General features: G+C 43.3%; 1 protein-coding gene across 1 annotated transcript in view; it reads left to right on the plus strand.

Moving 5' to 3' along the window:
* Positions 1–21200, plus strand: part of ITGA1 (integrin subunit alpha 1) — a 193048-nt gene that overhangs the window by 137515 nt on the left and 34333 nt on the right. The window contains exons 20-21 of the mRNA XM_075589078.1: positions 6038–6173; positions 11639–11719. Of these exons, the coding sequence (XP_075445193.1) occupies positions 6038–6173; positions 11639–11719 (217 nt within the window). The remainder of the gene's footprint in view (positions 1–6037; positions 6174–11638; positions 11720–21200) is intronic.

Raw genomic sequence — 21200 nt, forward strand, 5'->3', positions numbered from 1 at the left:
TCACTGCAAATCGACAACCTTCCCAAATTCCACTCAGGTGTGCCTAGGCTTATGGAGACTCCAGCATAAAGAAAACTAAATGCTGCATTACACAATTAGATCAAAATGCTTGAACACACTCAGAATGTCCATGAAGGTTCATAGATTACAGCAATTTTACTCATCGTAATCAAGATGGAATTTGACTCCAGGTAAAGTGTGAACGCATATCCCATAGTTTATTCCACATAAGCTTCAAAAGTTATTAAGATCATTTAGCCTTTCAACTATAATGAAAAGAGAGTTGAAATGAGTGGCAGCGGCTATTTTTTTATGGATCCTTCTTGGGCCACTTAACTCTCTGTATCTCAAAAATTCAGTACAAGAGTTTGTTAGGAAGAAACTGGTTCCCACAGTTGGAAATGACAGTCCAATGAATCAGTGTCATTATTATAGGATAACTAAGATATTTCCTAACCTGGGAGCTGTAAGGGTTCCAGTCCAGGCTTTAGCTTGAACCTGCCCTTACCGGGCTGCTGTGGACATCTTGGTTGTTGGCCTCCTCCTGAACTTTGTTAATGGCTGCACCTGTGTAAGGGCTTAAATAGCAGCCAGTGACTTCCAGCGCCTGTCTGAGCACTGTATATGTTTCCCTGTGTTCCTGGCCACCTTGGGTTCTAGTTGCTGACCGTTCCTTGTTTGTGAGCCTTCGCTGTGTTCCTGGCCACCTTGGGTTCTAGACGCCGAGCCTTCCTTGTTCGTGAGCCTTCCCTGTTCCTGAGGCTAGCCTGTTGCTCTGGCTAGCCTGGTGCTGTGGCTAGCCTGTTCCTGAGGCTAGCCTGTTAATTTGGAATTCCTGTTGCTGACCCCAGACCGGGACCCCGACCTCGCTGCCTTCCGCCTGCCCTGACCTTTTGTCTGTCGCCTGGGTTCTGCACCACTGCCGCCTGGCCTGACCCTTTGCCTTCTTACCGACTATGGATACTCTAACAGGACTCTGTCCCTGGGCTCTGGTCGGTTAATTGGCATCCCTACCTCAGCGCTGCGGGTCCGCTTCCTGATCTGAGACGAGCACCATCAAAGGAGCTTACAAAGGACACCAGTGTATTATACCGGGATACTACAGTTTCATCTATACACATGAAAAATATAAATGTACCTAATGCCCTACATTAAAATATTGATCTTATCTTATTGCACAATGAGTCCTTGAGCCAAACATGAATACAAAATGGGCTACACCAATAGAAGCAGTTCTCAAGCTGAATGGACACATGAGGGTTTACAGAGATTATAAAACCACAGTAAACAAGGCACTCATATAGCAAACTGCTATACACCAACTACTAACTGTTCTTGCAGGAAATAGACCCTAGGCAATGCGTATCAACAATTGAGGATGCTGCACATGCAAAAACTATAGCACATGCAAATAACTCATAGTGGTGCTTTCCAAGTAAAACATTTTTAGTTTTGAATTATTGTTGCGTTGGGCATTTTCATGCAAATAGAGATGTGCAAAGCTTTCAAACGAGTTTGCAAACCATGCAAAATTGGCCCTTTTTCATAAAAATACATCACAACGCGATTAAACCTTGGTCACAATATTGTAAAAATTCACCAAGCATTTCAATTAATGATGCTAACTCCCATCCAATGCCTGAAAATACTGTATGGGATTTGATGCAGAGGGCAAGAGAAAATGTTTGGCAAATCACTTGCTAATTGTGACTGCAATTAATTGGCAAAACATTGAATTGATCATGGAAATGTGTGCTTTCTGAGAAACTTTTATCCCTGAAAGTGGTAAATCTAATCCCCTCACCTAGTATATATAATGTGTAGTTGCATCTATGGGCTCCTCCCCCCTTGAAGAAGCGAGTTTACCTCGCAAAACGCGCGTCGAGAAATAGGGCGTCAGGATCGGTAACGTCACAGGATTTGCGATATCAGACCTGTGGAACATGGCTCGTATACCATTGTTATCTTTTCTTTTGTCTTCTGGCCCTCTGCGGCAGAGCTATACTATGTGGCAGTAGATAATATGCTGGTTTGGTTAGCACAAGAAGTATATATACCAGAAAGGCAGCTGCCTATACTCCTACTGTATTTCATCCAATTGGGTTACTATATATAACAGCGCTATACATTACCAACATATCCGTTTCAGTAATGGGTGTGTTTGAGAACGTGAATGGCACCAGTGACATACTTACTATCATAATATCCTATATTTTGGTTATTCTAAACCATATATAGCTTTACAGGTACCATACGTTCTCTAATAAGACATTAGCTGCACTTAGATTTGTATGTGTCTGAGATGAATCCTATCATCAATTGGCTACAGAATTTAAAATGTAATTGGTATGTGTCTGAGGTGAATCCTATCATCAATTGGCTACAGAATTTAAAATTTAATTGGTATGTTTCCTTAAATCCATTTGCAAGAGCACTTCTTAAAATATAATTAACCATTTGGTATGTATCTGTGAGTTGATTAGGCAGACCCCTCCCTTAATTGTTATTCAAGAGACTGTGTTTTAGAGTATTTAAGATAAACTATATTGGCTGTGAGCCATATGGCTGTGTGTCCCATCTTAAAGTGCCATATTTAAGTGTTGGGCAGAGTTAACTTTGGAGTTGAAATTGGAGGTGAAGATTGAGGAAGATCTGGACTCCACACAACAACTTTGCAACTGTGAGAACTTTACTTTGTAAACACTATGATTATTTGTACTCTTCCTATTCTTAAGTACCTGGAAAGTCTCTCCTCCTGTATCTCACTATGCCCTCCCTATTGCCTTTTCTATTTACGGTTTCCTCACTCCTTTGTGAATGTCTCTGTTCTCTCCAACTTCCCCACTCCGCCATTATTTATACACCTCTCTCTTCACAACTTCTTTACCCTCAATAAAAAACACCCACACAAATCCTCTATTCACACCCCTTATCTACTCCTTCCTGCTGCTGGGGATCTTCCTGCAGCCAGACATACACACACACTTGCTCTCATTCATGCCTCACTGCCATCTCCTCCCATGCAAATAGTGTCAACCTTTTAATTTAATACTGACTAACCTTAAAACGTGCCCCAAAAATCAAGCATCCCAATAGCCTGCACTCATGGCTATTGACCCACACCCAGTCACTCCTACCACCCATTGTGGCCAAGCACAGCCATCTACAGCACTTATTCCCTCACCTGTTATCTCTGTAAGTTCCCCTCAAACCTTAGATTGTAAGCTCTTCAGGGCAGGGATTTCCTTTCCTATTGTCTGATTTTGCTGCACTTATTGTATTATTATAATTCCCTGTACTGTATTCTTTGTGAAGCGCTGAGTACACTTTTGGCGCTATATAAATAAAGACATACATTACAGTACATACTTAATTTTTCCTCCCTGTAAAAACAGTGAAACCAGCATATATGTACCACAGTATACATCTGGTGTCTGAGTTGTTGTTTTGGTTATAACTTATATGGACATGCATATTAATTCACAAAGTGATAAGTCCAATATGTTATAAATTCCAGTATCCCAACACTATACTACTCCATCTCTTCTAAGGGGATTTAATTTTTAAGCATTACTCACTGTAAATAATTCACTGTGTCACTTTATTTATATTGATGTAATAAAATTGTATTATTTTTAATTTTAAATAACTGATCCAAATAGTCCATAAGAGAGCCATAGCAGTCTAATGATCTGCAGGACTTACCTTGTTCAGCACATTAGCTTGCACATGCTATAGAGTGCATATTTTTGGAGGATCTTTCTGATCCATCTTGGATCAATCTGTTCAAAACTTTTAGCCCTACCAGGAATGGATTTTTGTAAACAAAAGCGACAAAGTTTGTATACTGTATGCATTTTGCAAGGTTTTGCGCTTCTCTAAATACAAAGTTTGTTTTCTGGAATTCCAAGACTCGCACCATGTTTTGATGATGTTCTCATCATTAGACCATCAGAAAATATACAGTATTAGCTGATCTACTTTGAGAGGTCCTGTTCCACTTTGAGAAATTAGGCATATGAGTCAAGAAGGAAAAATGTGAAAAAAGAGTTACAGAACCAGTGCCATATCCTTTACTATTGTGTTGATGGCAAAGGCCGGCCTTAGGGCTAGGCCCCGCGCTCACTCTTATCCCTCCTCCTGTCGGTGCCGAGATTCAACTTCTGACCATCAGGAGATGGGAGAGGTGGAGGAAGAAGCTGGAGAGTCGTATGTCTGTGTGTACCTTCTTTGGAGTGGCCCTCTTCCTGCAGCATCACGTTGTCATGGTGACCCAATGTCACATGATGATGCATTGCCATTACAACATGCTGTCACATGCCACCATGATGTAATGTGACACTGCCAGAGGAGGAACACGCTGCCTGGAGATGGGCCATGGTGCCAGCATGTCACCTTGGGCCCCGCAAAAGGTAAGACTGGCTCTGCGGATCTGTAACCACCCAACGGAAGGTAAAGTACTATAAAAGCAATCCATGATGCTCCTGAGCTGACATCCAAGCAAAAACTACAAGCAATCCCGAATTGTTTAATTCTACCACAGTTTTCCTGCACACAAGGTAACAGTCACTGAACCCCTCCACTGCCTTCTTGACACAGGACTTTAATGGAAATTGAATCACCAGCATGCACAGACCTTCAAGAAAGTTAATACATTACTAACATCTGACTGTGCTTGTCCATTCCGACAAACTTATACCATTAATACTTATCTGGGTCTATGGAAATACCTCTGGTTTGTTTAAATCCCCCGATCACGTGGGCCGTGACATGGGACAACTTAAACATGGCCGCCAAGATACCATCACCACATAACGGGGCTTGTAACTCGGGAAGCAGGAGGTCCCTGAACCTGAAATCAATGCGGTTCAGCTCCAGAGACCCCCTGCTATAATACGGTATTAATAAAATAAAAGCCCCGCGATTGCCTGTTAGAGGCGCGCAGGTAGAGTAATTGATTTAGTCTATCTATTGCTGTGCGTCTCTTACAGACAGGTGGAACCCGGTAGGATTCACACAGCACGAGTCCCATTCAAACGCAGGGACCCCCACTGTGTTAATCCGATGGTCCATTACAGCCTGCTGTGCACTATCTTGCGTGGTATTTGGAGAATTGGCAGAGGTTTTGTCCAGTGATTCGGTAGACAACCGGCAGTTGCACCTGTACAGTATGTACTGTGAGATATAACAAGATTAGTTGCACTGAATATTAAAAATAGTTAGAGGTTATTTGTAAGGGTTTAAAATAAGTAAGACTGTAGAGCAGCGGTGTGCAAACTCCACGCACCTGTGCCCCCCCCCCCTACCATCTCCCTCCTCGGTCGCACCCCCCCCTCGCGTCTAATGATGCGTCAAATGACTCTGCGGGGTCATGTGATGTTACATCACATGACCCATGGCGTCATTTGACGTCACATTTCCATGGCAACGGCCGTCATTTGACGCTGCGTTGTCATAGTGACGTGTGACCAGAGCCTGGTAATTAAGTTTACAGAGGCCTCGCGCCCCTCCAGAAAAGTTTTGGGCCCTCCCGTTTGGCACAGCTGCTGTAGAGTACTACTCACTGCAGAAAGGTGGCTTAAATTATCAATATTTTTGGTTTGCATATTGGATTTCTACATACAAATTCAAGAAAATAGCACACAAGTAGAATATTCAAACCAGAAGTGACATTTTGGACTCAACATCATTTTGGGGATCTCTTATCTAATGTATGTACAGTACTGTAAGAACTACAATGAACATATTACAGAATGTGACAATTTAATATTGTACCTAAATACTTAGGGATCTGTTCATATTCAATATTCTGTATTGCTTTCTCTTTTTTTTTTTCTCTTTTTTACTTTCTCTTTTTTTAATCTTTTTCCGACATGGTAGGCACCCATCCTGGATTTGTTATTCTTTAGTTTGAGTACTTCTAACTTTTTACATTACTTGCAATTGCAGATATTAAAGCTGGACTGTTGCAATAGTACAGTTCTGCATCATTTTTATTGCACATAATAATCTGTTTTTTTTTTAATAATTCACACAGTTTTCATCCAATGATTATACAATCCAATAAAGACAAATTTAATGTGACTTTGGATATCTCGAACAACGGAGACAGTGCATATAATGCCAGATTGATTGTGCAATATTCTCCAAATATTATATTGGCCAGAATTGAGGTATGTACTGTTATGTTACTTTCAATTCTATAGAAACAAACAAAAAGTGAATATACCACGCACCAGATAGTGACTTCTTAGTGAATTAATTAAGTCCAAAATAGGATCAACAAATAGTAAAATACAATATATAAACCGTGAAGGTGATAAATAAAGGACAGTGATATATATCTGAGTATACTACAAATTTGTGTAAAGAACAACAAAGTAATGATAAACCTGTGTTGTTACCAAATAAGAGATACTGCAGCTGGTTACAGAGGATGGCTCAACATCTCATGGGCTAGTACAAAACAAACAAAAAGAAAACCGTGCAAAAATCTCATAGTATAGTAAATATTTTTAAATGATTATTCAATCAGCAGTTGAGTTTTCCTCTTACATCAATTGCGAAATTTTGGTGCATGTCAAGTTAAGGAAATGTTACCGTACTGGAAGTGACCCCTGGTTCCCACACCGCTAGACCGATCTCCTTGTTCCGGCTGGATTGGAAGTCCTCTCGGTATACAGCTGACCGCTGGAATCGCCTGGTATTGGTCCGCGTCCGACCCCGCTTCCTGTATCTTGAGCGTTGGTGTAGGGACCCGTCCACACTGCCGGCAAACGTCAATTACACATGCCGAACTCTGGTGGCCACTGATGACGTCACAGCTTGTGTTGCTTGTTACAACGACTCACCGATACTGGCAAAAGTTTTGTATTGCCGCAATCTCGTGGAGCTGTAACAGTGCTTCTGGTATGCCACTAAAGTACAAGGATTGCACACAATACTGTCCTGCAATTGGAACAGCTTTGGATATATGTATCCCTGAAGAAATCGTTAGCTACGAAATGCATAGGATTGCTGCAATACAAAAATGTTGCCAGTCTATCGATGTGTCGTGGTAACAAGCGACACAAGCCGTGATGTCATCAGTGGCCGCCAGCCATCGGCGTGAGTAATCGACGTTTGCCATCAGTACGGACAGGTCCCTATACCAGTGCTCGAAATACAGGCATCGCAGTCTGACGTGGACCGATACCAGGTGATTCCAGCGGTCAGCTGTATACTGAGAGGAGGTCAAGGACTCCCAACCCAGCTGGTTACAGGGGATCGGTCTAGCGGTGTGGGAACCAGCAGTCACTTCCAGTGTTGTAACATGTCCCTAACTTGTCATGCCCCAAAATTTCACCATTGATGTAGGTGTAACACTCACCTGCTGATTGAATACTCATATAATAATATTTACTACACGATGAGATTTTTGCGCTGTTTTCTTTTTTTTTCTATAGAAACAATTTAGAAACTGGGATCGAAAGATGGTTTCTTGGACCATTTTTGTTTAGAATAAAAATATGGTGGGGTACACTTTACACACAACCATCCAAATATAACCGTGTATATTGGCCCAGATGCACAGAAGGGTGCTAAGATTTAGCTCACATTTACTTCCATTCAAATGACTGGGATTAGCACCTTTTGTGTACCTGCGCCTATCTGTTCAGAAATATGGTTTGTTTTTTACCCGTTTGGATACTTGAGATTCCTCAAATATAAAGAAATGAAAACTAGCTTTGCAATCTTGCACTAGGGGGTACCACTCTAATGAGGAGCATTTATACATTTCCTCACATCACTGACCAGACCTGTCCTCTTTACCTTAATTGGCATACAGGAGAATTTCACTACATACCCTCCAAAGCATAAAGAAGTCTCACTTTTTACATCAAATGTATATTATGTATGTTATTTTATAATGGTACATACTTAACCAGCAACCTATTTTATAATGCTTTCTTCCCTCATAAAAGCAAATAAAAATATCACTTGTGAGCACATTTGCATGTCTCAGACAGGTCAATAAGTATTTTACTAGTTATGAACACATTAACATGTCTCCGACAAGTCTACAACCCTGCTTTTCACCATTATCTATTAGCATACAGTGATACCACTGCAGCCAGGGATTCTGGGACATGACATGCAAATGAGCACACAGTGTCACCTTTTACTTCATGTCATTTTAAAATGGACTCCTGTAAGCATATGCCTGCTGTATTCCAAAACATTTCAGCACAGCCACTGTGCGACACTGTGTGCTCATGTGCATGTCATTTCCCAGAATCCTTGGCTGCAGTGGAAGCATTGTATGGTAAGACGTAATGGTGAAAAGCATGGTTGTAGACCTGTCGGTGACATGTTAATGTGCTCATAACTAGTAAAGTACTTATTGCTGGTGAAGAACATAACAATCATGGTAGAACTGAAAATAACATTGTGGTAGTCACTGCATTTAGCATTTTTCAAGTGAAATCAGTGATACCAGAAGTACATTCATCCTGTGTGTTGCAATATGACATGCATGAATTGGTGGAAACCGCTATAAAACAGCTGTGACATTGTCCCTGATGCACATGCTGTACACTGAAATGTACAGCAAACTATATTATTTGTTGAACAATTGCATGACTTCTAGTCTCCCAATGATTAGTGAGATATTGATACATGTACCGTACATAGATAATATTGCAGTTTCAATCAAGTGATAGGCTACAGTAACAATGAATGAGTAGATACATTCTGTAAGATTTGTTTGGGGTGTATTATATGTACAAATTTGGAGTTTGCAAATAGCTTCCATTTCTTCATTTACTAATAGGATTAATTTGGGAAGGAGTGGCTCAGTGAGTAAAAACACTGACTCGTTACAATGACCCTTATTTTGAATCAAGGGAACCTGGTTCAAGTCCTGGTGTCAGATCCTTGTGACCTTGGGCAAGTCACTATCTCCCTGTGCCTCAGGCACCAACAACATTGATTGTAAGCTCATCTGGGCAGGGACTGTGTCTGTAACAATTCTATGTTCTGTGTACCGAGCACTATATTGTAATTGTGAAGCTCTTTGATTTCCATTAGGAGAAAAGAGCTATATTTAATAAATCTTTTAAGGTTCTTTTACAGCACATCAAGCTCTACAACTCATCTTCATGTTTGAACATTTTTTGCCCATTTTTGGCTTAACGTTATTTTCTTTTATTCTATGTCATCCCTTTTAGTCTACTCAACTTTGGTTCAATCTGATAAATAGATCAATACTTTCTGAGAGGCACATTTATAATAAGTAGCATAATTATAATCACGATTTATTAGCTCAATGGTCAAAGCGTTGCTTCTGGAGCAGATAAACTTGGTTTAAATATCAGTCAGCTCTTCTAGTCATGATTCCCTACTGCAGTACTCATCACCGACCAGTAGGGGTGCACAGAGGAGTTAGGTTCAGAATCGGTGATCGTGTAGGTTAGATCTAGAACAGTCCATGAAGCCAGCTGCCTTCCTAGTTTGGGTATAAAACCCCACCCAGTCTGTTAGTTCTTTGCTTGTCAAACTTTCTGTTTACAGGTCAGAGGTCAGGTTATTCTTTGTTTCCCCAGCACTGCATCTTTCCCTGTTTCTTTTCACTCATGCTCCTAGTTCTTCAGATGTTCAGGTACCCTATTGTTTGTTATCTTGTATTCCCTTTACACTATGTCCCCCTTTTTATTATTTGTCTCTTGCAACCATTGCTTTTGCATGTAGCACTGCAGCTTCTTACAGGTAACTTTAGTTGGTCTAGTTATTCCCTCTGCATTTTTTGCCCCCCTGCTTTTTGTCTGTCCCCTAACTATCATAACTTTTTGATGTAGCTCTGCACATTTTGTAAACTCCATTTTGTTTTCCCAGTCTTGTTATTTTTGGGTTGCATTAAATTGTATCAGTTTTGATATATTTCGGTCGCCTGTCTTTTGTCAGTTTCCATGTTATCTCCAAGGGTTCCATACTTCCTGATACGTTGTGACCTTTGGCATGTGACGTTATCTATTTAGCAATGCTGTGTACATTGTCGCCCCCATATAAAGATGCAACAAATATATTCCGGTGACTCTAAAAATTAGTCCAGATATCAAGGTAGTATGAAAGGATCAAACCATGCGAATAAGTCCAGTCTGGTTGATCTAGACGTGCCTCAGAGGACAGCAGAGATGCTCTCTGGACATGTGGAAACAAGCTCATAAATAAATCATAGTGTATACTGCTCACCAGATACAAGTACTAGTTTACATAACAATACAGGGAATAAACAAACCAACAATTAATGACTAACCATAAAAGACTGACAAACACAAACACTTCAACAGCTAATTAGATGCTAGATCTGTAATAACAAATTTGATACAATAAATAAAATATAACTGGATCATCCGAGATGCATGACACTGGTGTTCATCCACTGGGAAAAAGTGAAATCCTACTTACAAGAAGTAGGATGTAAACAGGCACAACAGATACAATCTCTGTCCAATTCGATAGGCTGCAGATGATCCGTGATGAGTTCCCTCAAGCCTATGCAGAGAAGGTACTCGTTGGTATTCCAGTGCCGCCTGTATAATCTACACGTATACTCGGAGTGAGCATTGATGGCTGGAGCTGATTCGCCCAAGACGTCCAACCAGTGTGTGAGAGATTGCGTGCACGTATCCAGGGATCAGATGATGTGAAAAAGTTCGCCTCTAGCCCTACGCGTTTCGTGACTACGTCAATTTCTAAGGGGTGTGACCAACGAGTACCTTCTCTGCATAGGCATCCTGGGAGGAACTAATTGCGGGTGATCTGCAGCCTATCGAATTGGACAGAGATTGTATCTGTTGTACCTGTTTATTTCCTACTTCTTGTAAGTAAGATTTCAGTTTTTCCCATTTGATGAACACTAGCGTCACGCATCTCGAGTGATTCAGTTCTATTTTATATATTTTATTAAATTGTTTTATTACATATCTAGCATCTCATTAGCTGTTGTAGTGTGTATGTTTTTCAGTCTTTTATGGTTAGTCTTTCATTGTTGGTTTGTTCCCTGTATTGTTATGTCCCACTAGTACTTGTACCTGGTCAGCAATATACACTATGATTTATTTATGAGCTTGTTTCCACATGTCCTGAGAGCATCTCCACTGTCCTCTGAGGCACATCTAGATCCCCCAGACTGGACTTATTCGCATGGTTTGATCCTTTCATACTACCTTGATAACTGGACTTATTTTTAGAGGCGCCAGAACATATTTGTTGCATCTATGTTTTACTGATCTGTATCGTTCAGTCCTTTTCCCAGGCAGCCTCGTATATACTGTACACATATGTATATTATTCTTTGTTGATTATAGTTGCGATTACTCTGGTTGTGTTTATGATAGCACTTTCACACCACATTATTATAGTCACATGCCTATCTGCATTGACTTTTAAGCATTAGTGCTTTAGCACTATTTTTCTCTGCCCTAGAAAAATAAATATTATTATTAGTAATTCATAATAAATATTAGGAGTGTTTACCATAATCTAGCATCCACATAGAAATATAATTATTTATACAGATTCCGGATACAGTAATGCGCATTTAATAATTTGTTGAAAATATTAATAGTTCTCTTAAATGTTTATTTTGTTTATACAGGATAAAAAGAAAGTAAGCTGTGAATCAGATCACAATATTGTATGCAAAGTTGGATATCCTTTTCTAAGGGGAAAAGAAATGGTAAGGAAGGGTCTTCATTCAAAAGTGTAAAGACGGGGGCGTGGCTTGGAGCTCAGGCAAGATGGACGTGTAGTGCTTAAGCTCCTGGATAGCAAAACCACAAGCTTTATCCATCACAGGGCATCGTCGCTCTAATTACCAAAAAAGACACAGATTTAGAGTGTAGTAGAGCTGGGGATCACCACAAACTGAGACTTGATCAAATCGGACTATATTTGGGGAAATTACCCACTTATGGGGCCTAGATGGTGTGGCTGCATGTAAACCTACTGTAGGCCGAAGAGACACGAGGCCCTGCAGTATCAAACGGATAAACAGGCACTCAATAAAACCATAAAATCAGGCACTCACACACAGATGCAAAATACAACATATTTGACTTTATCACAGAACAGAAAAGTATAAGAACAGAGCTGAAAAAACGTGAGTTGGATTCTGCCCTCTCCTCTTGAGACCCTGGAGAATACACAGGCGAGCTGACTCGCAGATCTGTCCCCCCAACCCCCCTTTAAACAATTAAATTGGAACCTGGTCTGCCTCCCACTCCTGCCAACCCAAATTAGGAAAATCTCTCTTCCTGGACACCCCTCCTCCCACGGGTCTCGGCTGTAGCAGAGCTGTCAACTGCCAAGCCTGTCTCCCTATTCCCGAGCGCTACACACCCCTGTCACTCGGCGCCATTCCACCTAGGGGGCTCACGGGTGCTGCGAGCTGTACCCACACCTGAGCCTCAGTCCCCCGGGGCCTGATCGCCCTTCCTCACGAGTGCTGCAGCCTGTCCCCCGCCTGAGCATATCTCCCCCTGCGCGCTCTGGAGGAAGAAGTGAGGGAGTAGCGGGACATGGCACCCAAAATGGCTGCCATTGCTCTGTGAGGGAGAGAGAGCTGAGTACCGGTCATACCTTCCCCCGGCCAGCGGTCCGTCAGAACGCGCCTTCCTGCTCCGTGGTCCTGCGCTCCCCCCCCCCCCACCTCCTGCCGTCCCTACTGGGGTCTGAGACTACCTGTGGGGTCTGCGGGGGTGGCGGAGGGCTCGGGTGCGACTGGAGGCTAATTAACATGGCCGCCATGGCTCTGTAGCTGCACGCAGCCCTTACCTCTCCCGGCCGGCAGAAAATCTGACCAGCGCGCCTTCCTGCTATTCCCCCCGGCCTCCCTGTGCTGCCATCGATCTGCCTGCACTGTTGTGGTGCGGAGGGGGGCTGAGAACAGCTGCTACAGCTGCTACAGCAGGATCGGAGCTGCCTGGATCTCTGCGTTCCAGCCTGCGTGTCGGCGAAATCCAAGATGGCCGCCGCAGGTTGGATTTAAAGGTATATCTCCCCCCAGGCACATAAATAAATAAAAAACACCAAAACACAAAAACTAACCAGCCTGAGTAACACACAGGCATATGCACCACAGAAAAGCTGAAAAACAGGGCTCTGAGTTGTATTCCAACACACTCTCTCCCCAGCCCTAATCTTCACAATAAAAAAAAAAAGAAAAAAATATATATATATACAGCCACTGTGCAGAAAAACCTCCCCTGACGTTGGAGCTCCCCAATGCTTGGCTACCTACGATTAAAAAATAAAGAAATGAAGGCGCATGCGCGAAGGCTAAGGGAATGGATGCGTGAGTGAAGAGCTCCTTCCCCCTCGCCAGACTAGAAGCATTTAAAGTGCACTAAAACTAGCGTGAACACCACAAAACGGGATTAAATCACGATAGGAGCATACAGAGATGCAAGCCAAAACAAAATCGGGCAAAACCAAGGCAGTTCTCACTACCTACTTTAATAAAACTGATCCGGCCCGCACCCACAGAATGGGACCCTCACCACCGCATGTCACTTCTGATTCTGAGGATGATCCGCCTATGGAACAATCAGAACTCCGGTCCACGGAAGCTATGACACGCAGGATCATGAGAGAGTTCTGTGATGAACTAAAATCTCACTTACACTCTGAACTCTCTGATCTTCGCAGAGACATTGCCGGAATTGGCGCCAGAACCGACGAAGTAGAGACGCGGCTAGATTCAACGATCAAAGCGGTCCGCAAAACTGAAAAAGTGACCACAAACTTGCAGGCACAAATAAATGAACTTGCGCTTAAACAAGAAGATGCCGAAAACCGCGATCGGCGCAACAACATCAGGGTGAGAGGAGTCCCTGAGGAGATCGCTGATCCGGAGGAGTTCCTCACAAAATGGCTGACAAGCCTGTTCCCTGACAGGCCTGAAGCGGATCTCCATCTTGACAGATGTCACAGGGCCCTCAGGTCCAAGCCCCAGCCAAACGATCCCCCGAGAGACATCATCGCAAGGCTACACTTTTTTAGAATTAAAGAAGCAGTCTGCCAAATCGCACGCGCAAAGGGATCCGTGGAGTTTGAGGGGATCAAACTCCTGATTTTCCAGGACCTCTCACCGACTACCCTGCTTAAGCGCAAAGCCATTGGCCCGGTCACCAGACTCCTCCGAGACAAGGGGATCAGGTACCGGTGGGTATTCCCCTTCGGTCTCCAGGTCCTAAAGAATGGAGCCGCACACATACTACGCTCCCCTGAAGACCAAGACCGCTTTCTAGTGAAGCTGGGCCTCAAGGAACAAATTACGCACCTGCAAGTCGCAGAAACAGCCTCCCCGGAGCCGGGCTGGAACCGAGTGACTCGCCAACGCAGCAAGTCACGGGATATGGCCCTTAACTGAGGTCCGGCAACAACCAGTTGAGCCTTAAAGCGGCACGACCACTGGACTGCTCGTTTGTCCATCCACGTTGTCCATAAAGTTGGGACCTTCAAAAGTTTGGTTTGAGACGGCGGCCATCTTGCTACCCCCGCGGAAGCGCTCTGCACTCGGAGGCGGCCAGCTGCCATCTTGAAGGGTCCATGCAGCACTGCAGAAGAGGGAGACACAGATGACGGGGGCGCCCCCCACTCCCTACAGGGGGCACACTAAAGAGTCCCGATATATGCGGTTGACGCATCTGGCGGCCGCTTCTCCCCCCATATCCACGCCCAACTCACCCCTCGGTGTGGACAGCTGATCCTGCGGCGTCATGGAGGCGTCATCACAAAGGACTTCCCGTTAGTCCTGGGGGGAATGTGCACACCCATGGGCATAGTGGCACAGAACACCCAATGTGATGGGGGGGGTGGGTCAGTGTTTATCGGAGGGGGTTGGGTGGGGTGGGGGCGACGGGACACGGGGCATGACCGCCACTATATAGAAAGAGAGTCATGGTTCGCCCCCTCCCCCCCCCTGCCGCCTGTATTATATATATATTGTGCGATACCTGGAGAAGACAAGCAAGGGAGGGACTGTGAGCTAGAGGTGCTAACTAGTGATCTCCACATTATCAATGCCCTTCTTAGCATCGTAAGAGCACTGATCCCACAGCTGAGACCCCCCTAGTATAAATCCCTCCCTATGAGGAACTACTCTCCTGACAGGTAGCTGTCCCCTTAATGCAGACATCCACCATAGCGTCCGCCTGGCTGGTCTCTGGGTTACCTTATCCCCATATAAAAAATAAAATTAAAAAAATGGGGAAAAAAAAAAAAAAAAAAATTGTTGTTATGCAAAGTTCACGCTAGTTGTATTTTCATCCACAAAAGTCGAGGGGGAGTCTTCTCCCTTCCCTGGCTATCGTCATGAAGCCGACATGGCATGTCCTAGCTTATTATAGGACAAGCCACAAAGTCCTCTGGGAGGAGCATGCCCCAAACTCCAGGGGCAACTGCACAGGCTGTGCAGATAATTGCTGGCAATTTGCCCTCCCAAAGGCAAGAGATCCACAAGAGTCTTTGACCCTTATTGGTTCTCCACTGTTGTTTATGTTACTAATGTTTTTTGTCTCCTTTCCTCCCCCTCCCCTCCCCACCGGAATGCCGCGACATCTGTCCGAAATCAATGACCGCCTCTGCAACACACTCGCTCCAAAGACACTGGATGTACAGGTACCACACCCCACCACTCTGTATAACACACAGATCCCACTTACACTAGCCCTCCAATACATCTTACCATGGGGCTGACTATATTATCTCACAATGTAAAAGGCCTCAATAGCCCAAGCAAGAGAAAGGTAGCTTGTACTGACTATCAAAGAAAGCAGGCGGACATTATCCTAATCCAGGAAACACACTTTAGCTCTAAGAACACTCCAAAATACCTGGACAAACACTTCCGACAATTCTATACCTCCTCGTCTACTACAAAAAAACGAGGAGTAGCCATCATCTTTCACAATAAATGCCCTTTCCATCTAGAGAAAACCCTCAAAGATAAGGAAGGCAGATACCTAATCCTAATATGCACCCTAAATAATCAACCACTAACATTGGCAACACTGTATGCCCCCAATATCCAAGAGCCACAATTCTTCACGACCTTTTTCAACAAACTACATACAACTGCCAAGGGTCCCATAATTGTAGCAGGAGACTTTAACCTAGCTCTAAATCCCAAGCTCGATAGGTCACATCAAACTCAGCGTTACCCAAAGGCTATCCCAAAGGCCCTACATAGGGGTCTAGCAAAAAACCAACTGCTAGACATATGGCGGGAACAACACCCCCACGACAGGGATTATACCTTCTTCTCCCACCCGCATTCAACTTATAGCAGAATCGATTACTTCTTTATCTCTAGCAGACTGGTCCCGCAGATCTCCCATACAGGGATCCATGATATTTCATGGTCAGATCATGCGCCTATAGAGCTACGGTGCACCCAGCTAATTCTGGACAGACCTAGAGCAAACTGGAAACTTAATGAAGCCCTATTAAAGAACCCTTTCACCGCTCAATTAGTGGCCAACGAAATAGAGCAATTTTTCCAACTGAACGATGGTTCAGTAGACTCCTATCTATCCCTATGGGAGGCTCATAAAGCCACGCTCAGGGGCACACTTATTAGTATAGCGTCTAGAAAAAAGAGAGAACGTGAATACAAGTTAAATTTACTACAACCTAAATTGAAAACCCTAGAAGACAAACATAAACAATCCAATAACCCCAACCTACTCAAACCAATAAGAGATGCCAAAATAGAAATAAATCTTCTATTAACATCCCAGGCTGATATGTCCCTGAATTGGTCAAAGAGGAAATTTTTCGATAAAGCAAATAAGCCAGATACTATGCTCGCCAACAAACTGAGAGACAGACCCCCTAATTATAGTATACAAGCCATTAAAAGATCCTCGGGCTCTATCTCTGGCAATCCATCTGTAATTGTTGAAGAATTCAAGTCATTCTATGAGAAACTATATAATGGGGATAAAATAGTACATAACCAAAATACCGAACGATCTCGTGAGTCATTTCTCTCGAGTTCAAAACTACCAAAGCTGACGGTTGAGGAGAGAGGGCGACTGAGTCTCGACTTTACCATAGAAGAGCTAGATCTAGTTATAGACAACCTTAAGACCTCGAAGGCCCCGGGTCCAGATGGCTTCTCGGGCCTCTATTATAAAAAATTCAGCAAAATTTTGGCCCCATACCTGCTCAAAATGTTCAACGCGGTTTTGGCAGGACAACCCTTCCCCGAAAACATGCTCCAAGCGTCAATCTCCGTAATTCATAAATCTGGCAAAGACCCATTAGATTGTAAAAGTTATAGACCTATCTCGCTTATCAACACGGACATTAAAATCTATGCTAAATTGATTGCCAATAGATTAAGTCAGATCCTACCTAGACTAATACACCCAGATCAAGTCGGATTCATTAAAGATAGACAAGCGGGAGATAATATCCGTCGAATCGTTGATCTGCTAGAAGTAGCCAAATCGCAAAAAGTAAAAATTATGGTGTTAAGTCTAGATGCAGAAAAGGCCTTTGATAGGATCGACTGGGCATACTTAAAAGCTACACTTGGAGCATTTGGTTTCGAGAATAAATTAATATCAGCTATTATGGCGCTGTACTCTGGTCCGACAGCCAAAGTGATGCACCAAGGCTACCCCTCGGACATATTTAAGATCAAGAGTGGCACGAGACAGGGTTGCCCCCTCTCGCCCTTACTCTTTGCCATGTGCATGGAACCGTTAGCGGCACATGTGAGAGAGAATCCGGATATTTCCGGTCTCAAATTAGATAATCAATCCCACAAAATAGCCCTCTATGCTGACGATGTGCTAATGGTCTTGTCTAAACCACTCACCTCCCTCCCTAACCTCTTCAGCCTATTAGATAAGTTCAACAAAATTTCAGGATTTAAAATAAACCAGTCAAAGTCAGAAGCCCTGAACGTTACCATTCCAAAACCAGAAGAAAAACTGATCTCTTTAAACTTCAACTTTCGCTGGCAACCTAAGGCAATTAAATACTTAGGGGTATTTATTACAAGTGAATATAAATCAATTTATAAAGCAAACTATCCCAAATTAATTAAAGCACTGAAGGAGGATATAAGAAGGTGGGCGAAATTCAATATCTCTTGGATAGGAAAAATATATAGCATAAAAATGAATGTTCTCCCACGCATCTTATACTTATTCCAAACCCTCCCAGTACCGTTAAATTTGAAGGAAATTAGAGATCTACAATCCGCCATTTTTACATTTATTTGGGGAGGCAAAAAACCTAGAATAAATAGTCAGATCCTAATGAAACACCCAACAGAAGGGGGCTTAGCAGTACCTTGCTTAATTTCATACTATCGAGCGGCCCAATTATGTCAACTCTCCCAATGGCAAACAAACCCTGATTTGAAGCGATGGGTCGCATTGGAAAGCAAAGCCTGTTCCCCATTGGAACTAAGCAACCTATTATGGACTCCAAAAATAGCAAGAAAATCCGCTATACTTCAGCCGCTATCCTCAATGACCAACTCATTAGCAATCTGGGATGTTACCAAATTTCGATGCGGACTTACGTCCAAAAAATCCCTGATGACAACCCTATGGGGTAACCCACACTTTGCTCCGGGTATGCCTAGCGCTAACTTTCAAATTTGGAAACAGCATAATATTATGAGATTACAAGATCTGGTGGTGGACAACAAACTCATATCATTTGCACAAATTAGAGAAGAGAAAAATATCCCACAATCAGAATTCTATAGATACCTCCAGATCAGAGCCTTTTACAACAACTCAACCCCATATCCACCATTGACAACTTTCGAAAAGCTCTGTCTGAATGAGACTAATACGAAGGGACTCACATCGCAGATGTATAGAGAAGTGATCGGTTCTGGAATTAAAGTCACCCACAAACTAGGCTACATGCTAAAATGGGAAACAGACTTAGGGGAGACCCTAGATTTAGACGAGTGGACACAAATAGCAACAACAGCTGCTAAGAGCTCGATTTGCACAACATTAAAGGAGAACGCATATAAGGTCCTAATGAGGTGGTACCTCACCCCGCTTAGACTATCCAAATTTGTACACGGTAGTTCTCCGCTCTGTCCTAGACAGTGTGGAGAACCCGCTGATCTGTTACATATGCTGTGGTCCTGCCCCCGGCTGAGTCCACTATGGAAAAAAATCATCAATTGGCTTCAGAGGCTTTTAGGCCTCGACATTCCATTTGACCCCGGGCTCTTCCTTTTGGGAAGAGCACGACAGGGCTTCTCAAAGGCAACTCTTAAACTAATAGCTCATTTTGCTACAGCCGTGCGGTGCGAGATCGCAGCATTATGGAAACAAAGTGAAATTCCTGTTATCCCCAAAATTCGGAACAAAATTTGGTTCATATGCCAGATGGAAAAATTGACAAGTTTAGTCAATGACACTGGCGAAAATTTCCTAAAAGTCTGGACGCCTTGGCTGGCCCAGACAGACATCCCTGGGGTGGAGAGTTCCACCGTTTTGCTTTAATAGTAGCTAGATGCGTTCTCCGGTGATGGAGTAGCCCACCCAGCAGCAACAAATTAAACTAGACATCGGTCTCGGAGGCGATGAGCAGAGTCGCGGCATCCCGTCCTCCCTCCCCCTCCCACCCTCTTCCCCTCCCCCCCCCCCACCTAACTTTACTTTATGATTATTTATTATTTAAGATTATGTCAATACTTATAACTATGTTTTGATGACAATGTTTGCGCTCAGCTGTTATACATAAGAGATATGAATAATGCATGTCACAGTACTGGAAATAAAATGTATATATGCTGTATTTTCACAAAAATAAAAAATACAAGTTAAAAAAAAAAAAAAAGTGTAAAGACTGTGCCACATCCCATCAATGTGCATTTTCAATAAAATATGTAAAATAATATATTACGAGAAAACATGTTAAATGCAAAACAATTAAAATAGCTTTATACTGCACGTGAAGTTGGACACTGCTTCATAACTACCTTACTAAACATACAAATTAATTGTCCCAGGCGCTGTGATTAAAGTCCAATAACCCAAATACCGTGAACCAATTGGGCAGTCTTTAGTAATGGTTTCCTATGCCAGATAGATGATCTTGATGGTTGTTGGACAGACAGGGGTGTTGTCTATTGTGATGTGCTGATGTCTCTGAAATCACAGAAAAAAACAGCAGGGCACGCCCATAGCGTGGTATGTTTTATCAATTACCCCCCTGCCTAGAACCCTGAAATCCTACTTACAGGATAGGGGCTCTCAGTGTACAGTGGAGAGAATCTGTTCCTCACGTCTCTACTTCTCAGAACGTCACACGGATCCCACGTGGTCTGGTCTGCAGGAGTCCCCTCACTTAGCGATGTTGGTAATGTGGATGATATACTCCAATGCTCCCACGGATTGATGTGTTCGGATGGGGGGGGGGGGAAACGGAGACGGGGAAGATATGGAACAAACTAGTGTGATATCGTACAGGGTTTTTAATGTTATAAAACAACGTAAAATCACACTTACAATGTCACTTCCTCACGAAACGCGTAGGGAGGAGGAGCCTAGTGAATTGAGCTGCCCAGGCACCCGTAGTTCCTGGTGTGAGGAGAGTTCCGGTCTGCCCCACTGCTGACGTCACTCTGATTTCCGGGATCGAGTGTAGCGCGCGGTGTTCTTCCCCTTGGCAGCATCAGGAGCTACACAGGTTGCGGACGGCAGTTTGAGTTATACTTGAAAACTTCTAACATTGTAAGTGTGATTTTACGTTGTTTTATAACATTAAAAACCCTGTACGATATCACACTAGTTTGTTCCATATCTTCCCCGTCTCCGTTTCCCCCCCCCCCATCCGAACACATCAATCCGTGGGAGCATTGGAGTATATCATCCACATTACCAACATCGCTAAGTGAGGGGACTCCTGCAGACCAGACCACGTGGGATCCGTGTGACGTTCTGAGAAGTAGAGACGTGAGGAACAGATTCTCTCCACTGTACACTGAGAGCCCCTATCCTGTAAGTAGGATTTCAGGGTTCTAGGCAGGGGGGTAATTGATAAAACATACCACGCTATGGGCGTGCCCTGCTGTTTTTTTCTGTTTTTTTCTGTGATTTCAGAGACATCAGCACATCACAATAGACAACACCCCTGTCTGTCCAACAACCATCAAGATCATCTAT

This window comes from Ascaphus truei, chromosome 1, assembly GCF_040206685.1.
Source record: "Ascaphus truei isolate aAscTru1 chromosome 1, aAscTru1.hap1, whole genome shotgun sequence".
Taxonomy (NCBI): Eukaryota; Metazoa; Chordata; class Amphibia; order Anura; family Ascaphidae; genus Ascaphus; species Ascaphus truei.